Consider the following 27,538-nt stretch of genomic DNA (forward strand, 5'->3'; position numbering starts at 1 on the left):
TCCGCCCACCAACCACCCACCCTTAGGGGGTGACTTTGACTTATTCATTTCAGACCAAGTTCTATGAACGAGAGTTAGCAACAAATTGTAATATAACTGCAGCGCATTCTGTTGACTAGAACCTCATGGAAACCACGAAGTGAAGTAAACAATGAAACATCTTAGTTTCATATGAGCTCACTTACTGGGCTGTCCCAAGCCGCTCATCTAAAAATTCAGTTTATAGGGTTAGGTCCCTAGTCACCGAGGATGAGATTATGGAAGCATGGCAACCCAGCCATGCCCTCCCTTAAGGTCATGCAGGAGTTGAAATACTTCACACCAGGCTACATCAGCGAGAGTTAACAAAAATTAAATAACCCTGTAGCGCCATCTGTGGAATGAAACCTGAACATTACTCCACAGATGGCGCTACAGTGTTATTTAATTTTTTTGTTAACTCTCGCTGATGTAGCATCCTGTCAAGGGTTTAAATTCCTCATCCTCAGTGACTAGTGTCATAGCAATACAAAATTAATTTTAGAGCGACTGCCCCTAGTCGGTAAAGTTAGTGCTAACTTTAGCCGATAGAGGGTGTCGCACGGTCCGCGCAACGGATCCCCACGGCCGTTAATTTCGGTTTTCTAGACCGGACAGCTGTTCCCTTGAAATAGCTCTCCAGTTATCAACCTGAGGTTGAGTGGACCCCGGTCCGAACCCACTACTTCTCAGAAAATCTGATAATCCCGGGACTCTGACCACCAGACCACAGAGGCGGTCTCTCTAAACCACACAACTCATAAAATGGCAACTTTAGAAGGGGGGAAATCTGTAATGGGAGGGGTAATCAGCTGCGGGCATGGCTGTATGAGTTCTGTGATTCGCAATACAAGAGTTAACGGTCTAACGCTGATTTCGCCGTAATTTTAAATATTTTTATGGTCACAGAAACATAATTCAAATTAACTGCATTTGGTCTAGCATTTGTACTTTTTTTTTTGTTTCCAGAATTACAGTTATAAAGGGAGCCTTGCAATTTGAAGTCCGTCGGTCGGTCTTGTCAAAATATTTTTTTTTAATTCACTTAATGGGGAGTGAAGTCCAACTGGGTCCACTCGGCACGGTGGCCACTGATTGGCCTATTGTAGCCTGCCCTAGGTGATTATGAAGATGGAGAATTTGGTGGAATGAAGATTGGCAGGGGAAACCGAAGTACTCAGAGAAAACCCGCCGCAGCACCACTTTATCCACCACAAATCCCACTTCATCATACCCGAAATTGAACCCGGGCCGCCGCAGTGGGAAAGCAGTGACTTACCGCTTGAAAGCTATGGCGTGGCCCTGTCAAAATATTTAATTGAAGTTGGTTTTTGTGACATGGTACAATGTAGTAACTAAAGCCACTGCTCTGCATTACCAAGTTGCTTCCCAAATGTACGCAAGCGGAAGAAGAACCCATCTGGTCTTCCCTCAAACTCGTCACTAAGAAGAATGTGTCTGGCTGCTTTGTAACCAGACACGACAACAACGCGTGTTCTGCCCAGTCGAGCTCCAACCACGGGACCAAATTTTGCATGCAGGCTGTCCCACACAAGATGATAGTAGCCAAGCTTCTTCTTCTGCTGCTGGAACCACAGGTAGTTACCCACTACTGGCAGCCATGCTGGGCCTAAGTATTGTAAGCAAACATTGGTGGCTCATTTGCAGAAATTCTGAGGCTCTAGAATGGTACTTCTGTAAACAATTATTTTGGGCTCCTTTAATGTTATGTACTTATTATTTATTTAACAATTTGCTGGTAGGGGGGCACACAGTAGCATAGTTGGTTGAGGCATTATGCTACAAGCCGGAAGGTCGCGGGTTCAAGTCCGGTTGAGGTCATTGGATTTTTTCAATTGACCTAATCCTTCTAGCCGAACTACGGCCCTGGGGTCGATTCAGCCTCTAACAGAAATGAGTACCAGGAATATTCCTGGGGGTAAAGGGTGGCCAACGCATAAGGCTGACAACCTTGCTGCCATCTGTGAGCCGACTGTCTAGAAAATGTGGGAACCTCAACATCTCACAACCCTATGCACCTCCACGGCTTGCTATAGGGACACCTTTACTTACTTACTGGTAGCCCAGTCTACATAGTATTAGTAAAACGAGTGAACAGTTAATTAGAAGAAATGTACAAGGAAGTGTTAATGGCCTAATTTGAGACAATATCCATATGATATAATTCAGCAGTGATTGCTCTGCTAGTCTGTGACCCCTTGTTGTCTTGTAAGCAGATACAGTCCTCAACTGCCCATTTCCATCCTGTGACAAAGAACTGGATGGGCCGTTCTGTTGTTTAGTGCTCCAGTAGGCATTCATTGGGCCCCAGATCCTTACCCCCTTCATGGGTTAGAATAACAACTTTCCTAGTAACATACATACATAACACAAGTGATTCCTCACACTATACACTTTGACCCTGAAGATGGAGGCAGGATATTCCTCCAAAACATCAGTAACTGCCTACAAAACTACAATATCATAACTCAAAACCCACAATCTAAACATAGTACAACACTAAAATCCCCTAAGGTCAAGCAAAATGGGTACCACCCTGCTTCACATTGAAGAGGACCTGGGTTCAAACCTTCATGTAGACAATGGCTATGCTGACTGAGGTTTTTGTGGTCTTTCTCAGTCCCTCCAGCCAAAACCATGACAGTACCTCAAATTAGGCCATTAACAATTACTTTTATGTACACACTTTCCAATTTACTATTCACTAATCATCTTAATATTTGATGATACATAGTCCAAGCTAATCAAGCAAACTCACCTGGTGGGTATCCATGTGGCTTCTTTACATCTGCCCATATCAAGCATAAGAAGACACAAATTACAGTAATTAACCAGAACATTTTATGTTCCAACACACAAACCTTTTCTGTCCTGTCAAAACACAAAACCAGGAGCAACAGCAACAGCCCCTATATATAAGCAACATGGCTTTCATCTCTGACCTTCATCTTTTTCTAACCTCAGGACATAAAGGAAACAAAGGATATTTATATATATTATCTGTGGGTGACAGGTCATGCCCTTTCAACTGCTTTAAATACTACTTAAAATACAAAAACTGACATGAAAAAAAGCACACGATTCTCCCCACATTCTGAGTCAGAGGTGGCTGGTGAAATAGTAAAGCATATTTAATTACAAAGATACAAATATAACTTATTTAATAATGCTGTCAGCAGCTCCTGCTACAAAGTAGGGATGGTCAAATTCACAGAACATGACAGTCACATAAGACAATTTACATAAGTGTGGGAGTTACGGACAGACATGGATTAGATGATGCGCTTTCCTGGCAGCACATTTCTTTATATATTTAATCCATTTGTAAAAAGGCAGACTGGATGATACTGTCATGTGCCACAGTCAGATTGGTAACTGGATTCATTGGATACTTACAGGTCGCAACTACGAATAATTGTAGCACTGTGACTGGCTTTCACACTGCAGAGCACTCCACGCTGCTCTCTTCAGTCTATCTCCACTTCTTTTCACGGATTTTTAACACACGAAATATAAGTCTCACTAAATCACACTCCCAATATGACTGTACTATGGCACAGAAGAGCTGGGATAGCAACTGGCTATGGGCTGGATGACCAAGAGGTCAGAGTTCAAGTCCTGGTAGGGGTCAAATTTTTCTCTTCTCCATGTTGTCCAGACCAGTTCTGGGTTTCACCCTACCTCCTATCCAATGGGTACCAGAGGCTCTTTCACCGGGGGTAAAGCGGCTGGGGTGTGAAGCTGACCACTCACCTCCAGCTAGTGCCAAGGACAAGAAAGTGTGGATCTATACATCCACTCTCCATATGCCTTCATGGCGTAGTGCTTAATTAGTTAAAACACAGGGATAACTTTACCTCTTTACAGTATACATAGTCTTGAAATCACACGTTAAATCTTCACAAGCTGACTTCTTGCACTCCTCTGCACTCCGCAAACTTACTGCTATCCTTTTGAATGTGTGCTTCTGCTTCTGCTACTACTTGTAACTCATAACTGCCTTAAATGCATTCTGTCACTTACTTATATAGCCACAGAATGGACATGGATCTACAGTGCACACATATCACATGACCGTGTTTACAGAGTTGTTGCCTGGCAACGCACTGATCAAACCCACTATTTTCCTGCAAGCCAGAGTAACCAGTCAAAAGAACTGCATGTGGTTTGCAAGCCACAGCTTGGCCATACCTGCTATAGGATTACTAAGCAGAAACATAAAGCTATCCCTGCAACAGGCTGTGGAGCCACAGATGTCTAGACAGTTGGCTCACAGATGGTGGTGAGGTTGTCAGCTGTATGTGCTGGTTGCCTGTTACCCCTAGGAAGATTCCTTATACCTACATATTTCTGTTAGAGGCTGAGTCAACACCAGGGCCATAGTGTGGCTGGAAGGATTAGGTCAAATGAAAAACCCAGTGATTTTAGGATCACTAGTGAATAATGAATTGTAAAGGATGTGGAAGGAAGCAGTCATGGCCTGATTTGAGGTACTATCCAGGTATTCACCTGAAAAGACCAAGGATAACCATGAAAAACCTGCATCGAGTTGGTGGTTCTCCATGTCATAACTTGAAGCAGGGTTTTCCCAAACACAGCAGGAGTGACAACTGCATCAGATCTGAGGTTTCCATGGCGATGACTATGAAGAATCCCATCATCTGAGATGTGGCGCCATGTAGACCTTGTGTGAACCAACGTTTCGGAGGAACGCATCACCTCCGTCTTCACGGCAGAAAAATCGGTGAGTGAGGAACCAGCTGCAGGCTGCAGCCACGTGCTCATGCTGGTTCCTTGCTCAAGGATTTCTCTACCCTGAAGATGGAGGCCATATGTTCCTCCAAAACGTTGGTTCACACAAGGTCTACATGGCGCCACATCACAGATGATGGGATTCTTCAGGAGTGACAACTGTTTGACCATTATGCTTCATGCTCTGCATTCCTAGGTCCCTTTTCTACAAGCATTTGTGGTGTCTTAGGAAACCCTGGTTTAACTGTCACATGACTTATCAATGGTTTGCTTAGACACACCACAAAAAGTCATGCAGCATTAATGCTCATGGAAAATGAGCATTAACTCTGGTCCTGGATGGTGGTAATAAGTCAACTCCAAATGCTAGTTCCTTCTAACCTGACAAAAGATAACTTAACTGTGGACTATGAATACAAATGTAGTTCATCTGTTCCACTGTCTGAGATGTGGAAGATGCAGAAGGCCAGATATGACCTATCGTGCGGGAGTTATCATGCATAGTGTGGTAAGGTTCAGTGCTGTTTTGTCAGCTCAGCTGTATTCATCAGTAATGGAGCTTGTCTAGACAAGTTTAACTGAATTAATATTCATGGTGTCCCAACTGCTGCTTATCACAGCAGTCATCTAACACTCACTTCTGTTATTTACTTCCACAGAAACACATCTCAGCTGCTTGTCACATCATGAAAACTGTCTTTATACGTGTTAAAATCACAGACAAAATTACATTGTGTTAAAACAAAATTTAAACTTTCAAATGTTACAAAAGGTGCACATAGTAGTGTCATTGGTTGGGGCACTATGCTACAAGCCAGAAGGTCACAGGTTCGATTCCTGATGAGGTCACTGGATTTCTCAATTGATCTATTCCTTCCAGCTGCATTATCGCCCTGGTGTTGACTCAGCCTCTAACGGAAACGAGCACCAGGAATCTTCCAGGGGGGAGAAAGGTGGCTGGCATGTAAGGCTGACATCCTCACCACCATCTGAGAGACAGCTGTCTAGAAAATGTGGGACCCTTGACGTCTCACAACCCTATGGATCACCATGGCCTGTTACAGGGATACGTTTTTTACAGAATGTTACTGAATTGTCTTAACTCCTTAAAGCATGGTAGTTTCTATATGTACCACTTGCACTTCAACATAAAAGAAATATCTATATTCTGCCCACAGAATGTATTTACAGCCCATGTATCCTTCTAAAGACAAACAGTGAAACAGTGATTATCTCTTTAAACTGCATTAACTGGCTGGTGTCTATATTTTCTGCATTAACTGAATTTATAAATGAACTGCCTGGCAAATGGGAACCAGTGTACTCCATAAAAATGTACTCTCATTAACCCCTTCACTCCTTTAGGCCTCAGATTACTTGCTGGGGGTCATCTGCATCGACATGGTACTGTGCCTGCCCAACTTGATCAAGGGGCTCCATGATTTTTCTCAGTCCTAGAGGAAATGCTGAATTGGTACTCAAGCTGCACATTGCACTGCATCAGAATTCTGATCCAGCACAGTGTGCAGCCTGATCACTTCCCATCACTTTACCTGAAGGATTACCAGGCACTGCCTGGGAACATTCAGAATGAGACATTTTCAGTCACTGTAAACATGAAATTCCTTGGCTCAGAAATTGATAATTAGTAAAACAGGAAAACAAATGAAACAAATCCAATTCATGGAAAAGTCATATCAATCAGTTGGTTCCAAAGCTGAGTGAAGCATGTTATGCAGTCAGATCCATGTCGCATATCAGCAACACTGACACTCTCAAATCAATTAACTTTGGTTGCTTTCACTCTTCAATGAAGTATGGAATAATTTTTTGAAGTAATTCATCTGACAGCAAAAAGGAAGTTACATTGCAAAAAAGAAAAACTGTTAAAGACTCATGATGGGTGTCAAATTCTTGTAGAAATCTATTTAAGAGACTAGAGATCTTAACTCTTCCATGTGAATATATATTTTCATTAATAAACTTTGTTACAAATAACAAAAGAACATTTTCAGATGAATGCAGATGTACACAGTGTGAACATAAATCACAAGCACTATCTCCATAAACCAATTGCTAACCTCTCTCATGCTTTCACAAAGGCATGTTATGCTGGGATCAACAATTTTAATAACCTGCCATCTGATCTCAAAAGTCTTATGAATGAAAAAGCATGATTTAAAATAGCACTGAAACGATATTTAAATACACATTCACTCTACTCTGTTGATGAATACCTATTGTCTGGAAAGTGACTCATTCATTTGAAGGTTGTGTAAAGAGCTTAAGTTGACAGTATTAATGTATGTGTATTTTTGAATGGCCTCATGTTTAACCACCGTTTTCTCTTGTCTGGAAACTTCAGACATACTGTACACATGGTTTTATATTTATATGACATATCCCACATTCATTTTGACTCACTCTGGGTCCAGGGGATGCAATGAAATGTAATGTATTGTAAAGTTGTCCCTGTGCTTACCTAATTAAGCATTATGTTGTGAAGATGTATGGGGGAGTGGATGTACAGATTCAAGTTTTCTTGACCTTGGCACTAGTTGGAGTGAGGGCTCAGCTTCACACCCTGGCTGCTTTACCCCTTGGAAAACCTCCCCTCCCTCAGGTATCGATTGGATAGGTGGGCCTTGAGAGCAGAAAAAATCTTGTCCTTAAGAACACTCTGACCCCTCAGCCATCCAGCCCATAGCGACTCGTTTTCTATCACGTAAAAAGTAAAGCTATCCCTGTAACAGGCCATGGAGGCCCATAGGGTTGTGAGACGTTGAGGGTCCCACGTCATCTAGACAATCGGCTCACAGATGGCTGTGAGGTTGTCAGCCTTATGCACTGGCCACCCTTTAAACGCAGGAAGATTCCTGGTACTCATTTCTGTTAGAGGCCGAGTCAACCCCAGAGCCATAGTGGGGCTGGAAGGATTAGGCAAATTGAAAAAAATTCCCTCATTGGGACTCAAACCTGTAACCTTCTGGCTTCTAGTGTAGTGCCTCAACCAACTATGCTACCATGTGCCCCTTATCATGTACCCCATGAAAATGTAATTCCCCTCACTTACCCTTTCAGTCTCCCCCCCCCCCGCTCTCCAGGTGTCAAAGGGTTAAAGTAATATTAAACGAGTTTCAATATATCCTGCGAGGGTGGACAGATGTGAGGGATACATGATCTGGATGATCACTGATTACAGCCCAGATGAATGAAATGTTTGTTTTGATAAATCGTCTTACTGGGACATCACATTTGTACAGCAAAATCAAGTTTGGTCTACCCGCATTCAATAAAGAAAATCGAAGCCCCAGAAGGGTACATAAGATTTATGATTTCCACAATGGGTAAGATTCATATTAACACTGCCTCCATCTTCATGGTAGGTCTCTAGCCTAGAGAATACAATAATGGGCAAATAATACACTTAAAGAGTTCAGCAAAAAACGTTTCTGAATTGCCTCTTACTATAGGCTGAGGCTGCATGCAGCATTCCAACTTGGGACAACAGTACCAGCAGCAGTGTGTCCTGTTGGGATGTGACGCTGTGTGGTTTGTAAGGCAGGCACCAATGTTTCAGAGAAACCCAGTGCCTCTGCCTCTACCACTCTGACTAAGGACATGGTAGATGTCTCCGAAACACTTCTGTCTATGAGACTATAAAGTGTCACATCACAGAAGAACACATCTTAATGCCGTACCACTTCAAATATATGATAACCTTGAATTTGTGTCCGGTTTTTGAATGTGGGTCTTAGGAGGAAAAAAATGAGATGCACATTCCTCGAATTCAAGACAAAACTAAATTCTTCAGCAGGAAAAACGTGTGAAATGTGCATTTTATATCCAAAGTAATATAGTATTTACTGCCACAAGAACGTCAAATCTCATGATAATGAACCTTTTTGAGTTTCATAAAAGGTGGGGAATTTTTGACTAGCTGAGCGACTATTAGCTTCTTCATTATGGATTCTGCTCCATGGTGTTAGCTTTAAAAAAACTGGTCACATGTTCGCAGAAACCTTTTTTTAAAGTAAACCAGATGTCAGAAGGAAAGCAGAAAAGTGGAAGATAACAGAGCAGAAGAACAGGTATCTACCACAAAGGATGCAAAGGCACTTGCAGGACCCTACACAGCCCAGAAGTAATGCAATGCACAGCACTCTGTAGTCTACCCATTTTCATACTAACAAAATGGCAATTTCAAGTTATCCCGGGTGAAAATCAAAATGAGGCAGAAGGAAAATAAGGAGGGAAAGAGACACAAGGACAGGACACAGAGATGTGTCTGTGTGTCTGTGTGAAGGGACCAGTTTGCTGCTGAAAGCTTCAAATATCAAAATTACTTCATATCAACATGAAATCGATGAGAAGTTGAATTCGTGAATGGCATAAATAAATAACATTAAAATAAAAAAATGATAAGCTGGTAGCCATCTTCCAAATATATACATGTATATGGTCGCTGCCATGTATCCTCACAAGACACACTTTCTTACTATATTTATACACACACACGGAGAAAAGGTAATGTCAACATTCAGGGAGGTCAGTGTATCGGTCATTCTAAGCAAAAGTGTATATGTACATGCGTCCTGTTAAGAACGTACAGGCGAGCAACACACCATGTCCTCACACAAGTTGCAAAGTGCACTGATGTTGACGGTGGAATTTTCGGAAATGTATTACACTAGGTAAACTGTACCAACTTTTTAAGATTTGAGGCTTTCACGGCGGTGACTATGAAGAAAGCAGTCTTCTGGGATTTGGCACCATGTATATGTGGTGTTAACCGACGTTTCGGAGGAACGTATCGCCTCCATCTTCAGGGTAGAAGAAAAAATATAAGAAATCTGCAAGCGAAGAGACCGTGAGAACTGGTAAAAGCAGACTGTGTCTGCGATATGTTCCTCTGAGACATTGGTTAACACCACATATACGCGGTGCCAAATCCCAGAAGACTGCTTTCTTTATACTAACTTTGAATACTACATACAGTACAAAATATCTCTTTCTTATCAACAATTTTGGAATTTACAATAAAACTGTTCAGAATTGGACACATGCACAGATACACTTCTTTGATTAGAATGACCGATACCGTGACCTCCCAGAATATTGACCTTTCCTCCTGGGACACCCTGTATATGTTGAAATCACTGTTTCAGGTTTGTTTGGGGAGCAGTGGATTTTGCACCAAGATGAGGCTATTATTATAGGGAGAACATTTAATACCGAGATTACTGGCTTCAGATCACAAGTATTTAGTGTTGGGGGGGGGGGACATTTTGAACAACATTAAACGGTGACTCGAGATACTAACACATAACAGTAAATGTAAATATTATTAAGATAGCAAACATTTTTCACTGTCTTGCAGTAAATAAATTTCACTACCTTCTTTCCTTTTGCAGTGCTGCCCCACTCCTCATTTTACAAAATTATTTCATTTTATCCTAATGATATTAAAAAAAATTTATAAGCAGTGAATTCTTATAATCACAATTATTGACTTTTTGGACATTATTTATCATTCTGTATCTTTTTATTTAAAAAGAGTTTCATATACCAGACTCTTGTCTCTGTTCGCTGGTAACTCAGCTGGGTCAAACTGATAGAGGGAGTCCCCGTCTCTGGATCTACTAATTCTTGTTACAATTAGACCATGCCACACCTTTCCAGACCTACCCACTAGCTCTTGCAGGCCTTGTAAAGTGTTGTTTATTCTGCACAGTACCCATGGCATTAGGCTCAATTTTAGTTTGATCTTAAAAACATTTTGCGCCCAGCAAACCTTCCAGGCACTTGTCAATGTTGCCATGTACACACCTGAATATACATTATCTCAGGCTCCTGTGACTGAAAACTGCTTGTCTTCTGGGATGTCATGTCATGAAGTTACTGGTGTTTTGCAGGCAATCAGGAATTCTAAGGACAGCGCTAGCAGGTTCCTCTAAAAGAGCGATAACTACTGCCCATATTATACAGTGCCTACCACTAAAGCTAGCACTGTGGGAACTTCAAATTAATGGAAACCCCCCATTCCAAGATTTAAAATGATACCTTACTTACTTACTCACTCATGGAGCTGAGCCCTTCTGGAGGAGCCGCCAATTCTGCAGCTACTCAAGAATTTCCCAGCATTTTATGGAACCCGAAGGTTCATTACTGTGTTCACAAGAGCCTTCCACTGGTCCCTATCCTCAGCCAGATCAATCCAATAAAATGATACCTAAGTGAACAAAAAAGAAAAAGGGGTTATGAGAGTCATGCCACTGGGCATAACTCATTCAGGAGCCAGTACTTATTGAATATATACATTTATTGCAGATTCTGTACAATAAATGTGTGTTAGAAAAATTTATGGAAACATAATTTGTATTTAACAAATTGTTACTTAACCTTAACAGACCATGCACTACATTAATGAAACAGAACTTGGACATGGTCCAGCTGGCTGGGCACTACAATTCTTTCAGTATCAATTTCATTACACCCAAATTCAACATGGCTGCCAACCGTGCAGTACTGGGAAATTTAAAATCCTCTACCTCCAAATGATAAAGGTTCACTACTAACCTTCAAGGAAGGTGTCCACTTTGTAAAATGAGGAGTTCACATGCATAATTACTGTAAAGTTATAAGCTGATGGTTGCTTTAAAACAAAAGTAACTTGGAACTCAACAGCAATGCAAACTGCTGCAAGTGGGATTCTGCTCTCAGAACTGGTACCTTCATAGCACAAACACATATACACTAATCTGTGCATATTTCTGCAGTAAAAACACGTTGCATTGAAAATGTGTTGGGGTTTTATTCTACAGTTTTCTGTGGTAGGGGTCACAGATGACTCATTCCAAAAGCGACTCACCCTTTGTTTTACGACTCATTGAGCTCCCTCAATGACATAAAAACAAAAGGGGAGTCTCTGAAATAGATCATCCATCCTTGAACAATACTCTGCAATAACGGTTAATATGATCCGTACAACGGACACAGCATATTTTTGTACAAACAATAGCAGTTACAGACGGGTCCATATTTATATACACACATCAGGCATGGTGACTCGACAACAGTGTGAGGTAACAAAACTGTTTCCAATGAACAAAATAAAATGGGGGGGGGGGGCAAAGGACGAAGGAGAGGTGAGGCCTGGGTTTGAAAGCATACTGCACCACACAGGCTTGGTGCACTGAGTAACATTAAAGTCAGTGATCCAACAAAGTGATTAAAATTCCTTTTTTTTTTTTTTATGCTCGTTCATTAATTGCTATATTAAAGCACTTCAAGTACACCACCTGAACACCCACAACTGGCAGCAACAATCCTTGCGCATTAACTGGGATCACTAATAGTTAAAATAAATTCCTCTGTACATCACAAAAGAACAGCCTAACTGCAGTTGAGGCTACCAGGTGGCTTGTCTGTACACATATCTACGTAAGAAAAAAAGCACTTAATAAAATAACAGCTCTCGTACCAACAGTTTAATGTTTTCTTATAACGGCAAATAGAAACAAGGTGCGAACAATGCGAGGGATGCCCACGATAGACCAGATGCTGCTTCGTTTTGTTTTGGCAGTGAACACATAATGATATAAAGAACATTATAGAAAACAAATGCTGACACTTGTCTGGGAAGGTGAGACGGCTTTCAGGATCACCACTGCCATCACGGCGAGACTACTGCAACGGGTAGGAAATGAAGTGACGACGAAGATGCCAAGATACCATGACATGAGCAGAAGCTATAGCATCCCTTGCAAGGCGGTAACTACCGTACCATACTGACTGGAGACAAGTGTTACCAACACAAAACTTGCACTTACAAAAGTTGACAGTAACAATCGTTAACAATTACTAGTATTTTACACGTCTTAACAAATCTACACTTACACAATATAACATCTGACCACAGCAGCCTTGCTCTGCAACTATGACGCTACACAGAAAAGGTTAGTCCCCCACCACCAGACCCATCTTCATCAAAGATTTGTTAATTAAATAAAACAGATCAGGTAATATAATTTTACAGAAACATTAGTCAGAAAGTAATTTACTCTCACCACAACCGCCACTCCTATGACGGTTCAAGTGACAATGCAACGTTCTAACCCAAATGTACAAAGCTTGTATTATCTGGAATGTTCGAATACTCTATAATTACCTAATTATGCAGCAAAATGCAAACCATAAAATAAACGTGAATGCAGCTAAGGAAATTTACTCTCAAAAGGAAAATAAAACCATGCGGCTGAACAATCTTCGCCTTGTCTGCCATCGCATGACACTGAATCAACATCAAAGTAAAATTATGGTACAAACAGTTTGATGCCCATGTATCCCTTCCAGAGCGAGGCCCACATCCTCGCTCTCTGGAATGTGTAAATGCACAAAAATTAACACATCATAAATAAAATAAAAAAAAAAAAAAGACGACAACAGCGAGCAAGGATATTGTGGTCACGTGAAGATTTCAGTTTTAAAACATAATTATATCAAAATGCAATGAAATCATCATGTGGAGAGGCGCCACATTTCCAAGCAGCTGAGTGACGGACATCCGTGCTGACATTTCGGCGCCACCACGGTGGCATGGGAAACTACGGTACAGTACAAATCCTGAGAGATCAGCTCCATAAACAGGGTGCCTCCGACTTTTTTTGACTTTGTACTTTTTAAAGGCATATTTTCTTTAAAAAAAAGTCAACAGGCATATTAAAATATTACATAGCAGTTCTCACTGTGCTTACGACAAGTTTAATATCGGTTAAAAGTCAATTTTTGATAACTTTCTATAGTACAAAATTAGAAGTGATATCTACGGTCTAGCCAGTTTACCAGATTTTCTTGCCAAGGAATATTTTATTGCACATCTTCAAGAGGAATCACTATGCACCTAGAGAGAACCTCTGTCACAGCTTCCCGGTAACTCGCATAATGCCCATCTCGAGCCTAAGATCAGCGCTGTCCTCCGCCTTGTCACGTGGAGGCACACGGTAATGATGCTTACTTCACCTTGTCCAAACTGACTGTTGGCTCCGTCACACAAAATGATGTTGTCGGAGCAATGCACTTGGTAACCACCACACCACCTGGACCTTCCTCCCACCAAACTAGCGTTTTTCTGGCTGCTTAAGCCGGCAGCAAATACTTCTTTCCCCTCCCATTTATAGGGAGAATGGCATGGACCCCAAACACCACCTGCTTTCACTCAAAGACTGCAGTGGCATGTCCAGTTTTGAAGATATGATAGAGATCGTGTACATCCGTCTGCATGGATCTCTGCGGCAGCCCCACTTGATGTTATGCTGTTTGAGAGAATGCAGAGATGTGACGATGAGGCCTGGACGAAGTGTTAAAACGGACGCGAAGTCTGAAGGGACCGGCCTCCAATTCCCGCGAACCTGTCACCAATGCTAAAGGAGAATGAGAAAACAATGATCAGATTTAGACAGCACTAGTAATGTTTGTGCTGATTCAGTGGCTCTGTCGGTAATACTGCAAGCCTCAATACCAGAAACTCAGAACTGTATTTATAACTATACATAGAACTCAGTACTTTATTTACGCAATTAATTAAATCTGTTACTTGAAACTGCATTTACACAACAAAATATTTGTTGTCACTTTGTATGTGACATGTCCCTCAGGTTTTGCCCAAGAAGCCTGCGTCTATTCAACTCAACTATTCTGCATTACTATTTTACAGAAACTTGAACGTCAATTTTAGTGTAACTTCTTGTGAACAGAACATCAGAGTTCCACTTCATGCATCTAAAAAATGCGCATAAATTCCCACTTGTGGTACCACCTGAAATTCTAAAACTCTTATTTATTTATTTAATTTGACTATGACTTAGGGTGCACGATGCAAGCAGCTAACCCAATTATAATACCAAGAACAGTCCCGGGGGCCACACGTCAGCCTTCAATTCCACTAAGAGAGCCTGAAACATTATGAACTCATAAAAAAAGTGTAAAGGCCATTAAGAAGTGACTGAAAGATACAAATAATGCTGTTATAACAGATATCAGCAAGAGGGTAAGAAGTGAACCTCGACCTCATTCCCATTGGACCTGAGGTTGTCACAACGCTGACGTCTGGACTGTGACCCTGCAGTCTAGTGGAGGTTTACCCACATTTTGTAGGATTATTCAGAGGAACACACAAAGCAAAGAGAGTATGCTTTGACTGACTGCAAAGTAAAGGACTTCACCCTGAAGGTGGAGGCATAAGTTCCTCTGAAACGTTGGTAAACTTCTACGACTACACAGAAAAAGTCCACAAGACATCTTTACCCTTTGGACTCTGTGCAGTTTGTATTCATTTCCACTGCTGAAGCTGTGGAGATGTATACAAACTGCTTTCTTGATGATGTGAATGTGTTAAGTGTGACATCATTTATCATACTCAGTGCAATATGTTAATACCACTGACTGTTACTTTCTCTGATCTGACGTGTTCCAATATTGCAGCAGAAATGCGACAACAATAATAATAATAATACAGAATATGCATGCATTTATATGTGTCTGCAGCATTATAAAGATAAAATAGAATATATATTTGGCTGCTGATTTAGATTAAAATAAAATAATCAGCTCGAAGGACTTGGAAGGGCACCCTGTACACTCACAACTTCAGTTATCAATGGTTCCCTTGGGTTGTGGCGCTTGCAGATGCTATTTCCGCTTGGCGTGTAACATTTCCATGAGCAACGTTTGTGTCGGTGCGCCACCATTGCAGTGTTTATGGTAAAGATGGTCTTCCCCTCTGCTGGCCATCGCGTGAATCTCTGGCATCACCATAAGCAGTTTCGCGAACTTATCCTGGAACACACGAGCACACCGAGAAAAAGAAAACCTCTTAAAATATTTTATTTCCTCTCTTTCACTACACAAATGCTACAAAGACATGAGGTCAAGTACCCACATGTCAGAGAGGTGCAGGGCTCGTCCAAGACATGTTGGTGCCTTACAGGACTTTGTTTCCTGTTGCCCACAGTTAAAATGCAAATAAAACTCAGGGGCCAACACATGTTGGCTCAGTTCAGCAGTGAAACACATCTCTCCACAAGACAGATTGCTCCTAGCCACACCAAACGCAACTGTTCCACAGCAATGCACTTATTGCAATGTGATGTACTGGGCATATAGAATGCGGTACAAAATATAATCTACTGCCCAAAATCTGTGGAGAAGTGAGAGACAGAAAAAAATGACAGTCGAAGAAAATATTAAGATCCAAATTCACACGTTTTTCCACACATCAGCCTTGACGTTGGACTTGTTAAGGATGAGAAGATGGGTGGCTTTGTACAGCCCTGGTTATTCAAATATACCTTTCTGTGTCGCTTACATAATACATGATTGTGTATGTACGTACCACACCCCTCACTGGCAGTAATAAGATGGGCCTCGAGCAACGGTGAAATGACGATTGGTAGGCTGAAAACTGAAGTACTTGAAGGCTAAACGTGGCCTAGACTCACTTTGTGCACCACATATCGCACATGGACTGCCCGGAGACTGAACCCAGGCATCCGGGTGAGATGTTGGCATCTGACTGCCCGAGCTACAGCACTGTCACTGGGTTTAGGCTGAGCAACCAAACTGACATATAACAGCAAGTACATATGCATGAAGAGATTTTCGAGATCTTCACAGGAGTGACTTTCTGCAGTTTTGTAGAGAGGTGCTACAGTGTTGGAGAAACCTGCTACTTCAAAACTACATACTGTCACGTTTCGGAAGTCTGTAATCTTAGTACTTACCATGACAATTTCGAATTCTCGATATGAACGAAATTTAAACTTAATTGATCATAAACTTTGCAGGTTAAAAGATGGGGAGGCACCTACTCAACCGCACCCACGACCCAACTTGCTAAGCATCTCCTCACTTTTTCACCTGAGGATAGGAATAGACCCAATTTCTGAAATCTTATGTCGTATGTATATCTATGGTCAGTCACATATTTTCCAGGCATTCTGCTGAACTCTCTGCTTTGCAACTGAATTACACGAAATTTCTTCCCACTACTAGATATACTGGTACCTACTCCAACCTCCGCAGACTTCCAAATGCATGCTTTGATATTTGATGTAGAAATTAATATCTAACAACAGTGCTACATTACTCTACCCACATCAGATGCAGGCAGACCCAGGGGGCCTTCAAATTGTAATGCACACAGCTCACATTCTCTCAATCCAACCTGTATCCTCACACTACACTTTCACTGGTGAAAATAACGAGCTCCGCATGAACCTACATCTATTACAAGGCATTCTTTAAAACTTCTGCTGGTACAGGGTAGCGTAGTTGGTTGAAGCACTACGCTACAAGCCAGAAGGTCACTTGTTCAAGCCCAGATGAGGTCATCGAAATTTTTTCAATTGACCTAATCCTTCCAGCCGCATTTTGGCCCTGGTGTTGACTCAGCCTCTAACAGAAATGAGTACCAAGAATTAATTAAATAATTTTCCTGGGGAGTAAAGCACAGCTGACAACCTTACCGCCATCTTTAAGCCAATTGTCTAGATAATGTGACCCTCAACGTCTCACAACCCTATGGGCCTTCATGGCCTGGTACAGGGAAAGCAACCATATACTGGGCGAGAATGAGCACTTTTGCTTGCTAGCAATATTGCAAAGGTAAATGAATACTCTTATAAACAGATGACTTCTACTTTTCACGGAGAGAAATCGAAACTGATTGGCTTGGTACAGAACAAATGCTTCTAGCTTGTGTTCGGGATGTGCCCAATTACAGTCTCACCTCAGACAATGGCTATCCTCACTGAGGTTGCCATGGGTTTCTTCAGACCCTCCAGTCAAATTCTGGCACAGTACCTTGAATTGGCCACAACCATATAGTCTAGCTACTGACAGTGGCATGCAATCACGTAGTTGACTGAGGCACTACGCTACACGTTCTATTCCTGATGTCACTGCATTTTTCAATTGACCTAATCCTTCCAGTCACACTGTGGCCCTGAGGCTGACTCAGCCTCTAACAGAAATGAGTACTGGGAATCTTCCTGGGGATAAACGGTGGCCGGGACATAAGGCTGACAATATCACAGCCTTCTGTGAGGTGACTGTGTAGGAAATGTGGGAGCCTCGACGTCTCACAACTCTGTGGGCCTCCACAGCCTGTTGCAGGGACCCCTTTATCGTTTCTTTCATGACAGTGCAGTAAAAAAGCCCACAAGAAGAAAGTAAGTAACAAAATTGAGAGCCTGAATGTAAAGCTGAAACATCTCATCTGGTGGATTCTAATTTTGTGTATAACATTGCTTTTATTGTATTTAAATATGAGAAATAAGTCCCATAAGGACCCTGTGTCCTCTTGCTGACAGATTTAGGAGCTCGACCAAAATGGTGGCGTGGTGTGACCCAACAGAGAGCCCAGTTCCAGGAGTTTTAAAATACTGGGACATCCTCTCTCAAGGTGTCGTTACTTTAACCCCTTATGCATCAAAACGTGAAGCCATGAAAAAATGTGAATAGTTTATATTGCTCAACAGACTGAGCTGTAAATCACCTGGATCTGTGGATAACAATTGACTGTGTAGTCCAAGAGGGCCTGCTGAACTTGGTCATGGCCTTCCTGCACGTGCCTCCGGTTCACGATTCCTCGCACGTCTGCAAATCAGAGAACATTTCCTTCAGCAACGCAACTTTGTAGATTACAGTTTGCTTCTTCCATTGGAGCTGCAAATGTCAACAGAATGCCATGTCATATCCACACTAAAAATTTCAATGAGAGCTTAACCTTCAGGGTTTTGAGGCAGCGCAGAATGTTGTCACAGACACCTAAATTAAGTAGCGCAACAGAACTGTACCTCTGAAACAGAGAAACCTTACTTACTGAGCCCTTCTTGAGGAGATCCCAAATCTGCAGCTACTCAAGAATTTCCCAGCATTTTATGAAACCCGAAGGTTCATTACTGTGTTCAAAGGAGCCCTTCACTGGTCCCTATCCTGAGTCAGATCAATCAAATCCATATGGTCCCATCCTATTGCTAGTGGAGTGGGACTAAGTCCCTTGTACTGCGGCCACTTCTGGCCTATTGTACCAGCCCCAGATGATAGGTGAGGGTGATTGTGGAGCAATTGGTGGAATGAAGATTGGCAGGGAAAACCGAAGTACTCGGAGAAAACCTGCCCCAGTGCCACTTTGTCCACTACAAATCCCACTTAATTAAACCCGGGATCGAACCCGGGCCGCGGTGGGAAGCCAGCGACTAACTGCTTGAGCTATGGTGCAGCCCCGTCCCACCCTGTCTCTCTAAGATCCATTTTAATATTGCTAACCCACCTATGCCTTGGTCTTCCCAGTGGTCTCTTTCCTCCTGGCTTTCCCACTAATATCCTATATGCATTCCTCTTCTCTCCCATTCGTACTACATGCCCTGCTCACCTCATCCTCCTTGACTTGATCATTCTAACTATACTTGGAGAAGAGTACAAGTTATGAAGCTCCTGTCACTTCAGCCCAACCTACAAATATGCAACGATGTGCACTGTCCTGGACACTTTTCAGTTTCACATGTTCTATGTGGTATCCAGGCACAACACTGGACAAAGCCCCATCTGTGCCATCCTAACCATGACAACAGCTGCAACAACCCTTCCTCAAACAGCTCATCTTACCACACAGTGCTACATTACCTACATTCTGACAGAACTGTAAATCACAAATCATCCATCTAGCGCCAAGTTTAAGAAGATGTGGAGTTCTACCTCCACTCATCTATGTTTCCATGGCTTGGAGCTTATCTAAGCTCTGGGAGAATTTTTACCTTTATCATTTACATAAATAGGGAAGCCAAGATAGTGCTGTTGGTATACCTACTAGCTACAGGCTGGACGGTCATTGGATCGGAGTTCGAGTCCCGCTAGAGGCAACATTTTTTTCCTCTCCACTTCGTCCTGACCGGTTTCGGGGCCCACTGACCTTCCTATCTAACAGGTAACGGGGGCTCTCTCCTTGTGGGAAAGGCGGTCAGGGCGTGAAGCTGACCACCCACCAACTAGTGCCGAAGTAAAAAATGAGTGGATCTATACACCCACTCCACAATACGTCTTCATGGTGTAGTGCGACAACTTACTTTAGCATTTCGATAAATTTCAAGCATGAAGCTCAGTGATATATAACAGAATGATTGGAAGGGATGTGGAAGGAAGTGGTCGTGGCCTAATTCGAAGCGTTCTGAAAGGTCTTCTCGACCCCAGAGACGCAAATGTTTCTAGCATTTCTTAGGGAAATTAAACTTTCTCTTCAGTAAGGAGCTGTACTTGGGCCCCTCACGCACTCATGGGGCGGCGTGTAGCCCCAAGGACAGCCGGAATCAGAGCCAGTCAGACGTTCGGCCCATCCTTCCTCCTGTATCCACAGCGACTTTTGTTTGCCGGCCAGTGCGACAGTGCTGCTTGGGGGAAAGAGCGGACAGTCACGGCATCACTTCTCGCCTACCTCACATCATTCAAAGTCAGAAGCCAACGGGACCGCGGAAACAAAACATCGCAGCCCGATATACGTAAGCACCAAGCCATGTCGACGTATGGGGGAGTGGAGGTACAGCTTCACAAGAATTCTTACTTTTGGCACTGGTCTCATTTCCTTTTAGAGTTATCTGACGGCGCTGTTGGTAGACTGCACGGCGTCATATAAACATATGATCGATAAATTTGGAAGGATCCGGTGGTCGCTTAATCGCAGCACTAACCCATCATTTTCCGGGAGGGCCTGAAGAAAACTACGAAAAACTTCAGTCAGGATATTGTTGGGTCTGAGGTTTTCACTGCGATGACTATGGGCAGAAGAGTCTTAAGACTTGTAACATGATGTAGTTCGGAGGTTGTTCGATGTTTCGGCGGAACAAATCGCCTCCATCTTCACGGTCGAAAAGAAAGTCAAGCAAGAAACCCGCAAGAGCAGGCGGATTATAAGGCGCTGCAACCCAGCAAGGCCGTATTGTGCCCAGGCTAATCCATGTCCCTTGAGAGATTCGAACCGAACGCCTCCCAGGCCAAAGCTGCTCTGTGGCACTGGTTGGCGCCCACGTCACAATCTTACCGGGGTTAAGCAGAAGCAGGAACTTCACGCAGATGTAGTCCGTGTCATCGAACTTGAGGTCCTGCAGTTTGACCATCAGCTGATTGAAGTGGTCGGCCAGAGTAGGGACACCAAGCAGGCCCAGACAGAGCAGGTCGAACTTCTGTCCGTTCGGTAAGGTGGTCTCGTCGGGCAGGTTGTTATGCATCCGCTGGTGCATGTGGTCAAGCACCAACATGTCCGACCACGAGTGCTGAAGCAGCTTCATCTGGTCATCCACCTGCGAACAAAATCACCACGGTTGCTTAGCAACGCGCAACTGAGCCCTCATTACCTTGGAGGTGGTCAGGCCTACGACCGTTCAGGAATAGCGAAATATGGCATAACCTGCTGAACAAGCCTCCACTGAGCCTGCGTATATCTCGCGTAAGGCACACTGCGTGAGATCGGGTGCAACAAACATGGCGCCAATCCTTTCACCGACGAGGAGACCTCGTTTCCAGACACATAAACAATGCTGGGACGAACATAAATTAGGTTATGCGTCCCGAAATCAAGAACGACTGTGCTGGCGAGGGCCAGCAGCAATTTACTGGACTCGACTGAGTCCTTCTTGAGAAGTAAATCTTTGTTCAGCTGTTCAGGATATTCTCAGCGTGTTCACAAGAGTCTGTCACTGGTCCCTATTTCGGAAAGGTCAATGAGTTACCTTCCCAAACTACGCACTTCATCATTAATCCGGAAAACCACACCCCCGCGACCCCTGTCTCCAGCCACTCCTTATAACCATCCTAACGTCTTCACTTCCACACTGACTCTAACAGAAGGCCGAACGAGCGAAGCCTGGGAACCGTCTGAAAAAATTATCCTTTTTCCACCCCATTTCCCGAAAACTCTCGCTTCTCCCACGATTTTCCCCTCCACCTCATACTGTACCATATTTTCTTACCTCTGTCTTTTTCAGGATAAAAAAATAACATTAATTATGGAGTTCTACTTTCTGGGCTATAACGCTGTTTATTCAACCGATGTTTCGAAGGAACATATCACCTCCATCTTCAGGACCGAAGAATAAGCCAAGCAAGAAACCAACTTCAAACCAGGTGGTAAGAAGAGCTTCCTGCTTATTTTAATACAGGCGACATGTTCCTCTGAAACGTCGGCTGAACTTTCAACGGACTACACTATAGAATTCTCCACAAGCAGCGGTGTGAGAACCTCGAGTCCTGCAACATGAATCATATGGAGACGTTCACGTCACTGAGACTCACCGGGTGAGTCTCATCACCGCCGTCCACTGGCCAGTCTCGCTTTCACATTCCTGGCACTGCGGCTTTCAGGAAGAGCCTTGACTCCAAGGTTAGGGTGGGTCCGCGAGCAACTGCCGAGACATTCAACCCGTTCGAAACAATTACCGAAACGGAGAGTCGAAAACGGGACCGCTGAGAGCACAGGGCGCGTGCGCGTAACTTCCGAAATCAGACTCCTTCTGTCACGGTGGGTTTCGGAAGTGACGATACATCCGTACAATCCGAAACCCCTGACCTCATAATCACTAAACCGTGTCTGCAACATCTTTAGAGTTTACGTCATCACCGGATAGTGATGCGTATCATTACGTCATCGTTGGGAAAATTGTGAGATTCTATTCTGAGCGCAGGGTGGCAAGCAAAACCCTGAGCGCTGTTCTACTCAGCCGGAAGTCGTCCCTGCGCAGGGTGCGGAGTCCAGGACCTTTATTCGAGGATCGCATTTTGTACGAAACTCAAGAACTGGTAGAACCGGTACAGCAAAATTAATTGGTTGAGGCACTATGCTACAAGCCGGAAGATCTCGGGTTCGATTCCCGATGAGGGCATTGCCACTATGGCCCTGGGGTAGACTCAGCCTCTAACAGAAATGAGTACCACGAATATTTGTGAGGGGTAAAGGGCGACCGGCGCGTAAGGCTGACGTCACCGCCATCTGTGTGCCGATTGTCTAGAGAAAATGTGGGAGCCTCGACGTCTCACAACTCTATGGGTCTCCACGGCCTCTTACAGGGATACCTTTACCTTACAATTGACGATGCCGATACTGTGAAGAGAAAACTAGGCACAAGTTCGGTAAGGCTGGGTATCGATTGCGCGGCTGCCGCGCGAGGCAGACACGTTCGTTTGTTTACCGTGTTTGTATCCAGCATCGAAGCGCGGCAGCCGCGTGCGGCCGTTGGTCGACGAGGCGAAAGAAACACCGGAACGGCGCAAGACCGTCTCAACTGAAAGAGCACAGAACACTGGGGCAAAGAACCGGTCCGATTTGGCTCGTTACGAGCCAAGTTCGCGCGCGGCAGAATTGTATTGACTTTGCGAGGTAAAACAACGACCACTGCCTCGCGCGGCAGCCGCGCGCAATCGATACCCGGCTTAAGAAGAATGATGCGGCATATACAGTCAACTGTAAATGACACCAAGTTCTGAGAGGATTTTACTGCTACAGAGAAATGATTCATCAGGAAATAATTCTTTCTGCTTTCTTCAGGAAGAAAATGACAGTTATGAGGAAAATGGGCCACGGCAGGTCCCGTCTTCCAGTGCGGAAAGCCGATCTGCATACGCTACACAAAGCTCGCAATGAAACTTAAATAAATTACCAATTTGAAGCGCGGGCCGTGCCCTCATCCGTCCGTCCGTCCGTATGCTTTCAAATTCATTATTCACTGGCACTGGCCACATTACTGACAGCACACTTGCCAGGAACGTATCCGCACCATTGCTATACTATAACGACCCCGCATAACGCGGATCAAGTTAGCGCTCTCGTTTCAAGAAACTCGCACCCAGCGTCAAATGGAGACCTGCAAAGTCCTGCGATCATTACGTCACGGTTACACGGCTAATAACAATCACCACTGTCTTCGTGTTATGAGCTGTACAGCGGATTTCATGTACCGTCACAACACAACTATACTAAGGTCAGTGCCAAGTTTCGCTCTGAAGATGGAGGCGATACGTTCCTCCGAAACTTCGGTTCACACAAGATTACACGGCGCCACATCCCTGAAGATGGCATTCTTCATAGTCACCGCCTTGAAAACCTCAAATCTTACATAAACATAAAAGTCTGCCTTCTGCGATGTGACGCCGTTTAGTCAGGTAGAACGTTACCAACGTTTCGAAGGTTCGAAGCAAGTTTCCGCCTACATCTTCAAGGTAGAAGACTCAAGATGGGGGCATTAGATTGTTCGCTCGGAGATGTTAGTGCCTACCAGACTATACGGCAACACATCACAGAAGTCAGAGGCCTTAACAGTCACCGCCATCAGCTGATCCCCAACGCGTCAATGTCACGTGACGATGGTGGCAGTGAAGCGAATCCCGCGGCTCTCGACTTACGGCACGACGTACTTTTATTTACTTCGAAAATACGAGAAAAGGGCACTGGAAACAGAATGACATTCGTTTTCTTCTTCTCCACAACTTTTATTGCGAGTTAATCTCGAGATGCGCGCGCAGAAATGCGCGAAGGCCTTTTTAAGTGTCCGGTATTGTTGACCGATTTTAACCAAAACTAAAATGTGTGGAACTCTACAATATAAACTGTCATAAGCCCCCATTTAGTGGCTCTCGCGTTATTACAGACGGACGGACGGACAGCCAGTCACGACGTACTCTCCAACGGTTTGAATGCAACTCAACCTTCATTCTCTTTTCAAAAAAACAACAAAAACGCAAACCAAAAGGGGGTCCATTTCGCGTGGAAAAGCACAGGTTTGAACTTTGTCTTTACTTCATGCAGCTGTACAGGTTATACACAAACGCAGTACAGAAATGTAGCAGCAGTTGCCGCACGAGAACGGCGTAACAGTCAAGTCAACTAGAGTCCGCCCTTCTGTTCGAGCTCACAACAAACCTACTTCACAGATAGGTAACAACGCTTCGGAGGAACATGGAGACTCCTTATTCAGGGTAGAAAATGCTGTCGGTCCAAAACGATACTATCAACCCGCAGAAGTACACCGCGTGACGACTGCAAAACCCGTCGTTTCCAGGCTTCGCCGTGTCTGTGCGCATGACAAGAACTGAAGGGCCGCTGAAGAGATTTCCACGATATTTTATATTCTTTCGATACTACTAAATTTGTCGATATATATATACTAACTTTTGGTTAAAATCGGGCAACAATAACGGACACGTCACATGAAGACCTACAGGAGTTCCTGCGTGCGGAAAACACATGGAACAAAATCTGCAGAGAAAAACGGAACGCCAATTTGCGGGACAACTAACAAGAGGAAACAGAACATGCCAGAAGAGTTTACTGACGCGCATTTCCTCACTTCTTTGTCCACAGCACATACCGAAATTACACTACGACACCTTCCGAAACACCATGGATAATTCTGAGGGGGGGGGGGGTCAGGAGAAGAAAGCCCTAATAACGATAACGCTATTCACAGTAAATATGACCAGCGCCTCTCGCCGAGAAGTATCGTTCGTAGTAAGGAAACGGTGAAACCTTCAGCCAGGATTAACTAACAGCGACAGTACGGGATCTCGCAAATACACGCGTGCGCAACCTCAGTGCCCGAAAGCTCTACATGTTTTGACAGAAAAGTATGCACACGAATACCGGGCCGAAAAAGTCCGCTGTCTGGGGAACATCGGATACAAAGAAAGTTACGAGGGTTGGCTCTACTGCCTTCTTCAGTACACTGATTCTCCGAGCATAATGGGCCAACCTCTGGCATCCATGAGCAATGAATGCTTAACCGGTTGGGCGTTGTTATGGAGACGGAGTGTTCCCTGTGAGGTATGGATTGACTTTTGGACCGAAGAGAGATGAAGTGACAGGAGGTTGGAGAAAACTGCATAATGAGGAGCTCTGCATATATATATTGGTGGGACAGTCAGAAGGAAAGTGACCACTAGAAAGATCAAGAAACAGGTGGGTGGACAATATTAAAATGGATTGCATGGACTGGATTGATTTGAGTTGGGATAGGGGCCAGTGGAGAGCTCTTGTGAACACGGTACTGAACCTTCGGGTTGAATAAAATGTTGGGACGTTGTTATGCAGCTACACAACTGACGGCTTCTCAAGACGGGCTGTGTGATGCGTGCGTATGTGAATAACAAATGGTGCGGAACTATATGACGTCATAAATGTTTTTATATTTATTTAAACAGGATTGGCAGCCGACCAGCCAGACTCACTCGCATTTGGCTTTGACACACTTCCACGCCAAGGCCACTCCAGCGGACCGCCAACCGCTCCGCCGCGCCGCAGATCCGCCCAACTGTGGATCACTGTTCCGGCCCAACCGAGTGGAAACAATTCGCAAATATCTTATTTACGTGAACAGTATTATGTTCTGGGACTCGACACCAGTTTTCCGATGTTTCAGAGCACTGTACGGCTGATGAGTGCGCCCGGTAAACTAAGCAAAATGCATTTTCGACCCTGATGATGGAGGCAGCAGCGCATTCCTCCAGAACTACCCTACACGGCGTCGCAGTCCGGAGGAGTTGCCGCCGTAAGAAGCTCGCATCTCCTACGGCATACAGACTCGAATGGTACGATGAATGCAGAATACTGAATGGGAAAGGAAGTGGACGTGACCTACTTTGAGGTACCATCCTATGGTCTTCTGGGGGACTGAGGAAAACCAAACCCAAGGCAGACGGTGTCTCAACTGAGTGAGAATCTCCCGGATGCGAGTTTGAAGCGTTACCGCTAAGCTAAACATCATTTCAACAGGGAAGTTAGCTAGAGCCGAAAAGCTTATGAAAAGTATTCCAGTGGGACTTGGTTCGAATCCGACCGGCACACTGGCTATCCTGAAGTTTATAAGCCCCCTCCATACACGTGCCGCGATAATGGGTTAATCAAACTAGGCCACGACCACTTCTTTCCGCCTTTCCTCCCCATTAGTTATTCACTATCACACTACCACCCGATGCTAAAGATGCTAAAGATCAGTGGTTACTATATGTACCACCTGCTTCAACATACGCAGTGTATTTATGTATTCCGTGTGGTTCCCACAGTAAACAGTGATTATTTCCCTAAACAGCATTAACCGGTTGGGCGTTGCTATGGAGACGGAGTGTGTTCCCTGTGGGGTACGGACTTCAAGATACTAAAACTCTGCATTCTGCCCATACAGTGTATTTATGTGTTCCGTATGGCTCTCACAGTAAACAGCGATTATTTCCTTAAACAGCATTAACAGGTTGGGCGTTGTTATGGGGACGGAGTGTGTTCCCTGTGGGGTACGGACTTCAAGATACTAAAACTCTGCATTCTGCCCATACAGTGTATTTATGTGTTCCGTATGACTCTCACAGTAAACAGCGATTATTTCCTTAAACAGCATTAACCGGTTGGGCGTTGTTATGGGGACGGAGTGTGTTCCCTGTGGGGTACGGACTTCAAGATACTAAAACTCTGTATTCTGCACACACAAACATACAGTGTATTTATGTGTTCCGTGTGGTTTCCACAGTAAACAGTGATTATTTCCCTAAACAGCATTAACCGGTTGGGCGTTGCTATGGAGACGGAGTGTGCCCTGTGAGGTACGGACTTCAAGATACTAAAACTCTGCATTCTGCCCACACAGTGTATTTATGTGTGGGTCTCACAGTAAACAGCGATTATTTCCCTAAACAGCATTAACCGGTTGGGCTTTGT

General features: G+C 43.9%; 2 protein-coding genes across 4 annotated transcripts in view; both read right to left on the minus strand.

Moving 5' to 3' along the window:
• Positions 1–2,905, minus strand: part of LOC111866554 (methyl farnesoate epoxidase) — a 20,320-nt gene extending 17,415 nt beyond the window's left edge. Inside the window, exons 1-2 of the mRNA XM_023855612.2 lie at positions 2,798–2,905; positions 1,397–1,648 (exon numbers count right to left, since the gene is read on the minus strand). Of these exons, the coding sequence (XP_023711380.1) occupies positions 1,397–1,648; positions 2,798–2,879 (334 nt within the window). The 5' untranslated portion in view covers positions 2,880–2,905. The remainder of the gene's footprint in view (positions 1–1,396; positions 1,649–2,797) is intronic.
• Positions 2,906–11,585: 8,680 nt separating this feature from the next.
• Positions 11,586–27,538, minus strand: part of LOC111866552 (nuclear hormone receptor FTZ-F1) — a 180,970-nt gene continuing 165,017 nt past the window's right edge. For all 3 annotated transcript variants that reach the window (XM_023855610.2, XM_023855609.2, XM_023855608.2), the window contains 4 exons: positions 20,885–21,143; positions 18,347–18,447; positions 15,435–15,627; positions 11,586–14,213 (listed from right to left, as the gene is read on the minus strand). In XM_023855610.2, the coding sequence (XP_023711378.1) occupies positions 15,481–15,627; positions 18,347–18,447; positions 20,885–21,143 (507 nt within the window). In that variant the 3' untranslated portion in view covers positions 11,586–14,213; positions 15,435–15,480. The remainder of the gene's footprint in view (positions 14,214–15,434; positions 15,628–18,346; positions 18,448–20,884; positions 21,144–27,538) is intronic.

Source organism: Cryptotermes secundus, unplaced genomic scaffold, assembly GCF_002891405.2.
Source record: "Cryptotermes secundus unplaced genomic scaffold, Csec_1.0 scaffold575, whole genome shotgun sequence".
NCBI lineage: Eukaryota > Metazoa > Arthropoda > Insecta > Blattodea > Kalotermitidae > Cryptotermes > Cryptotermes secundus.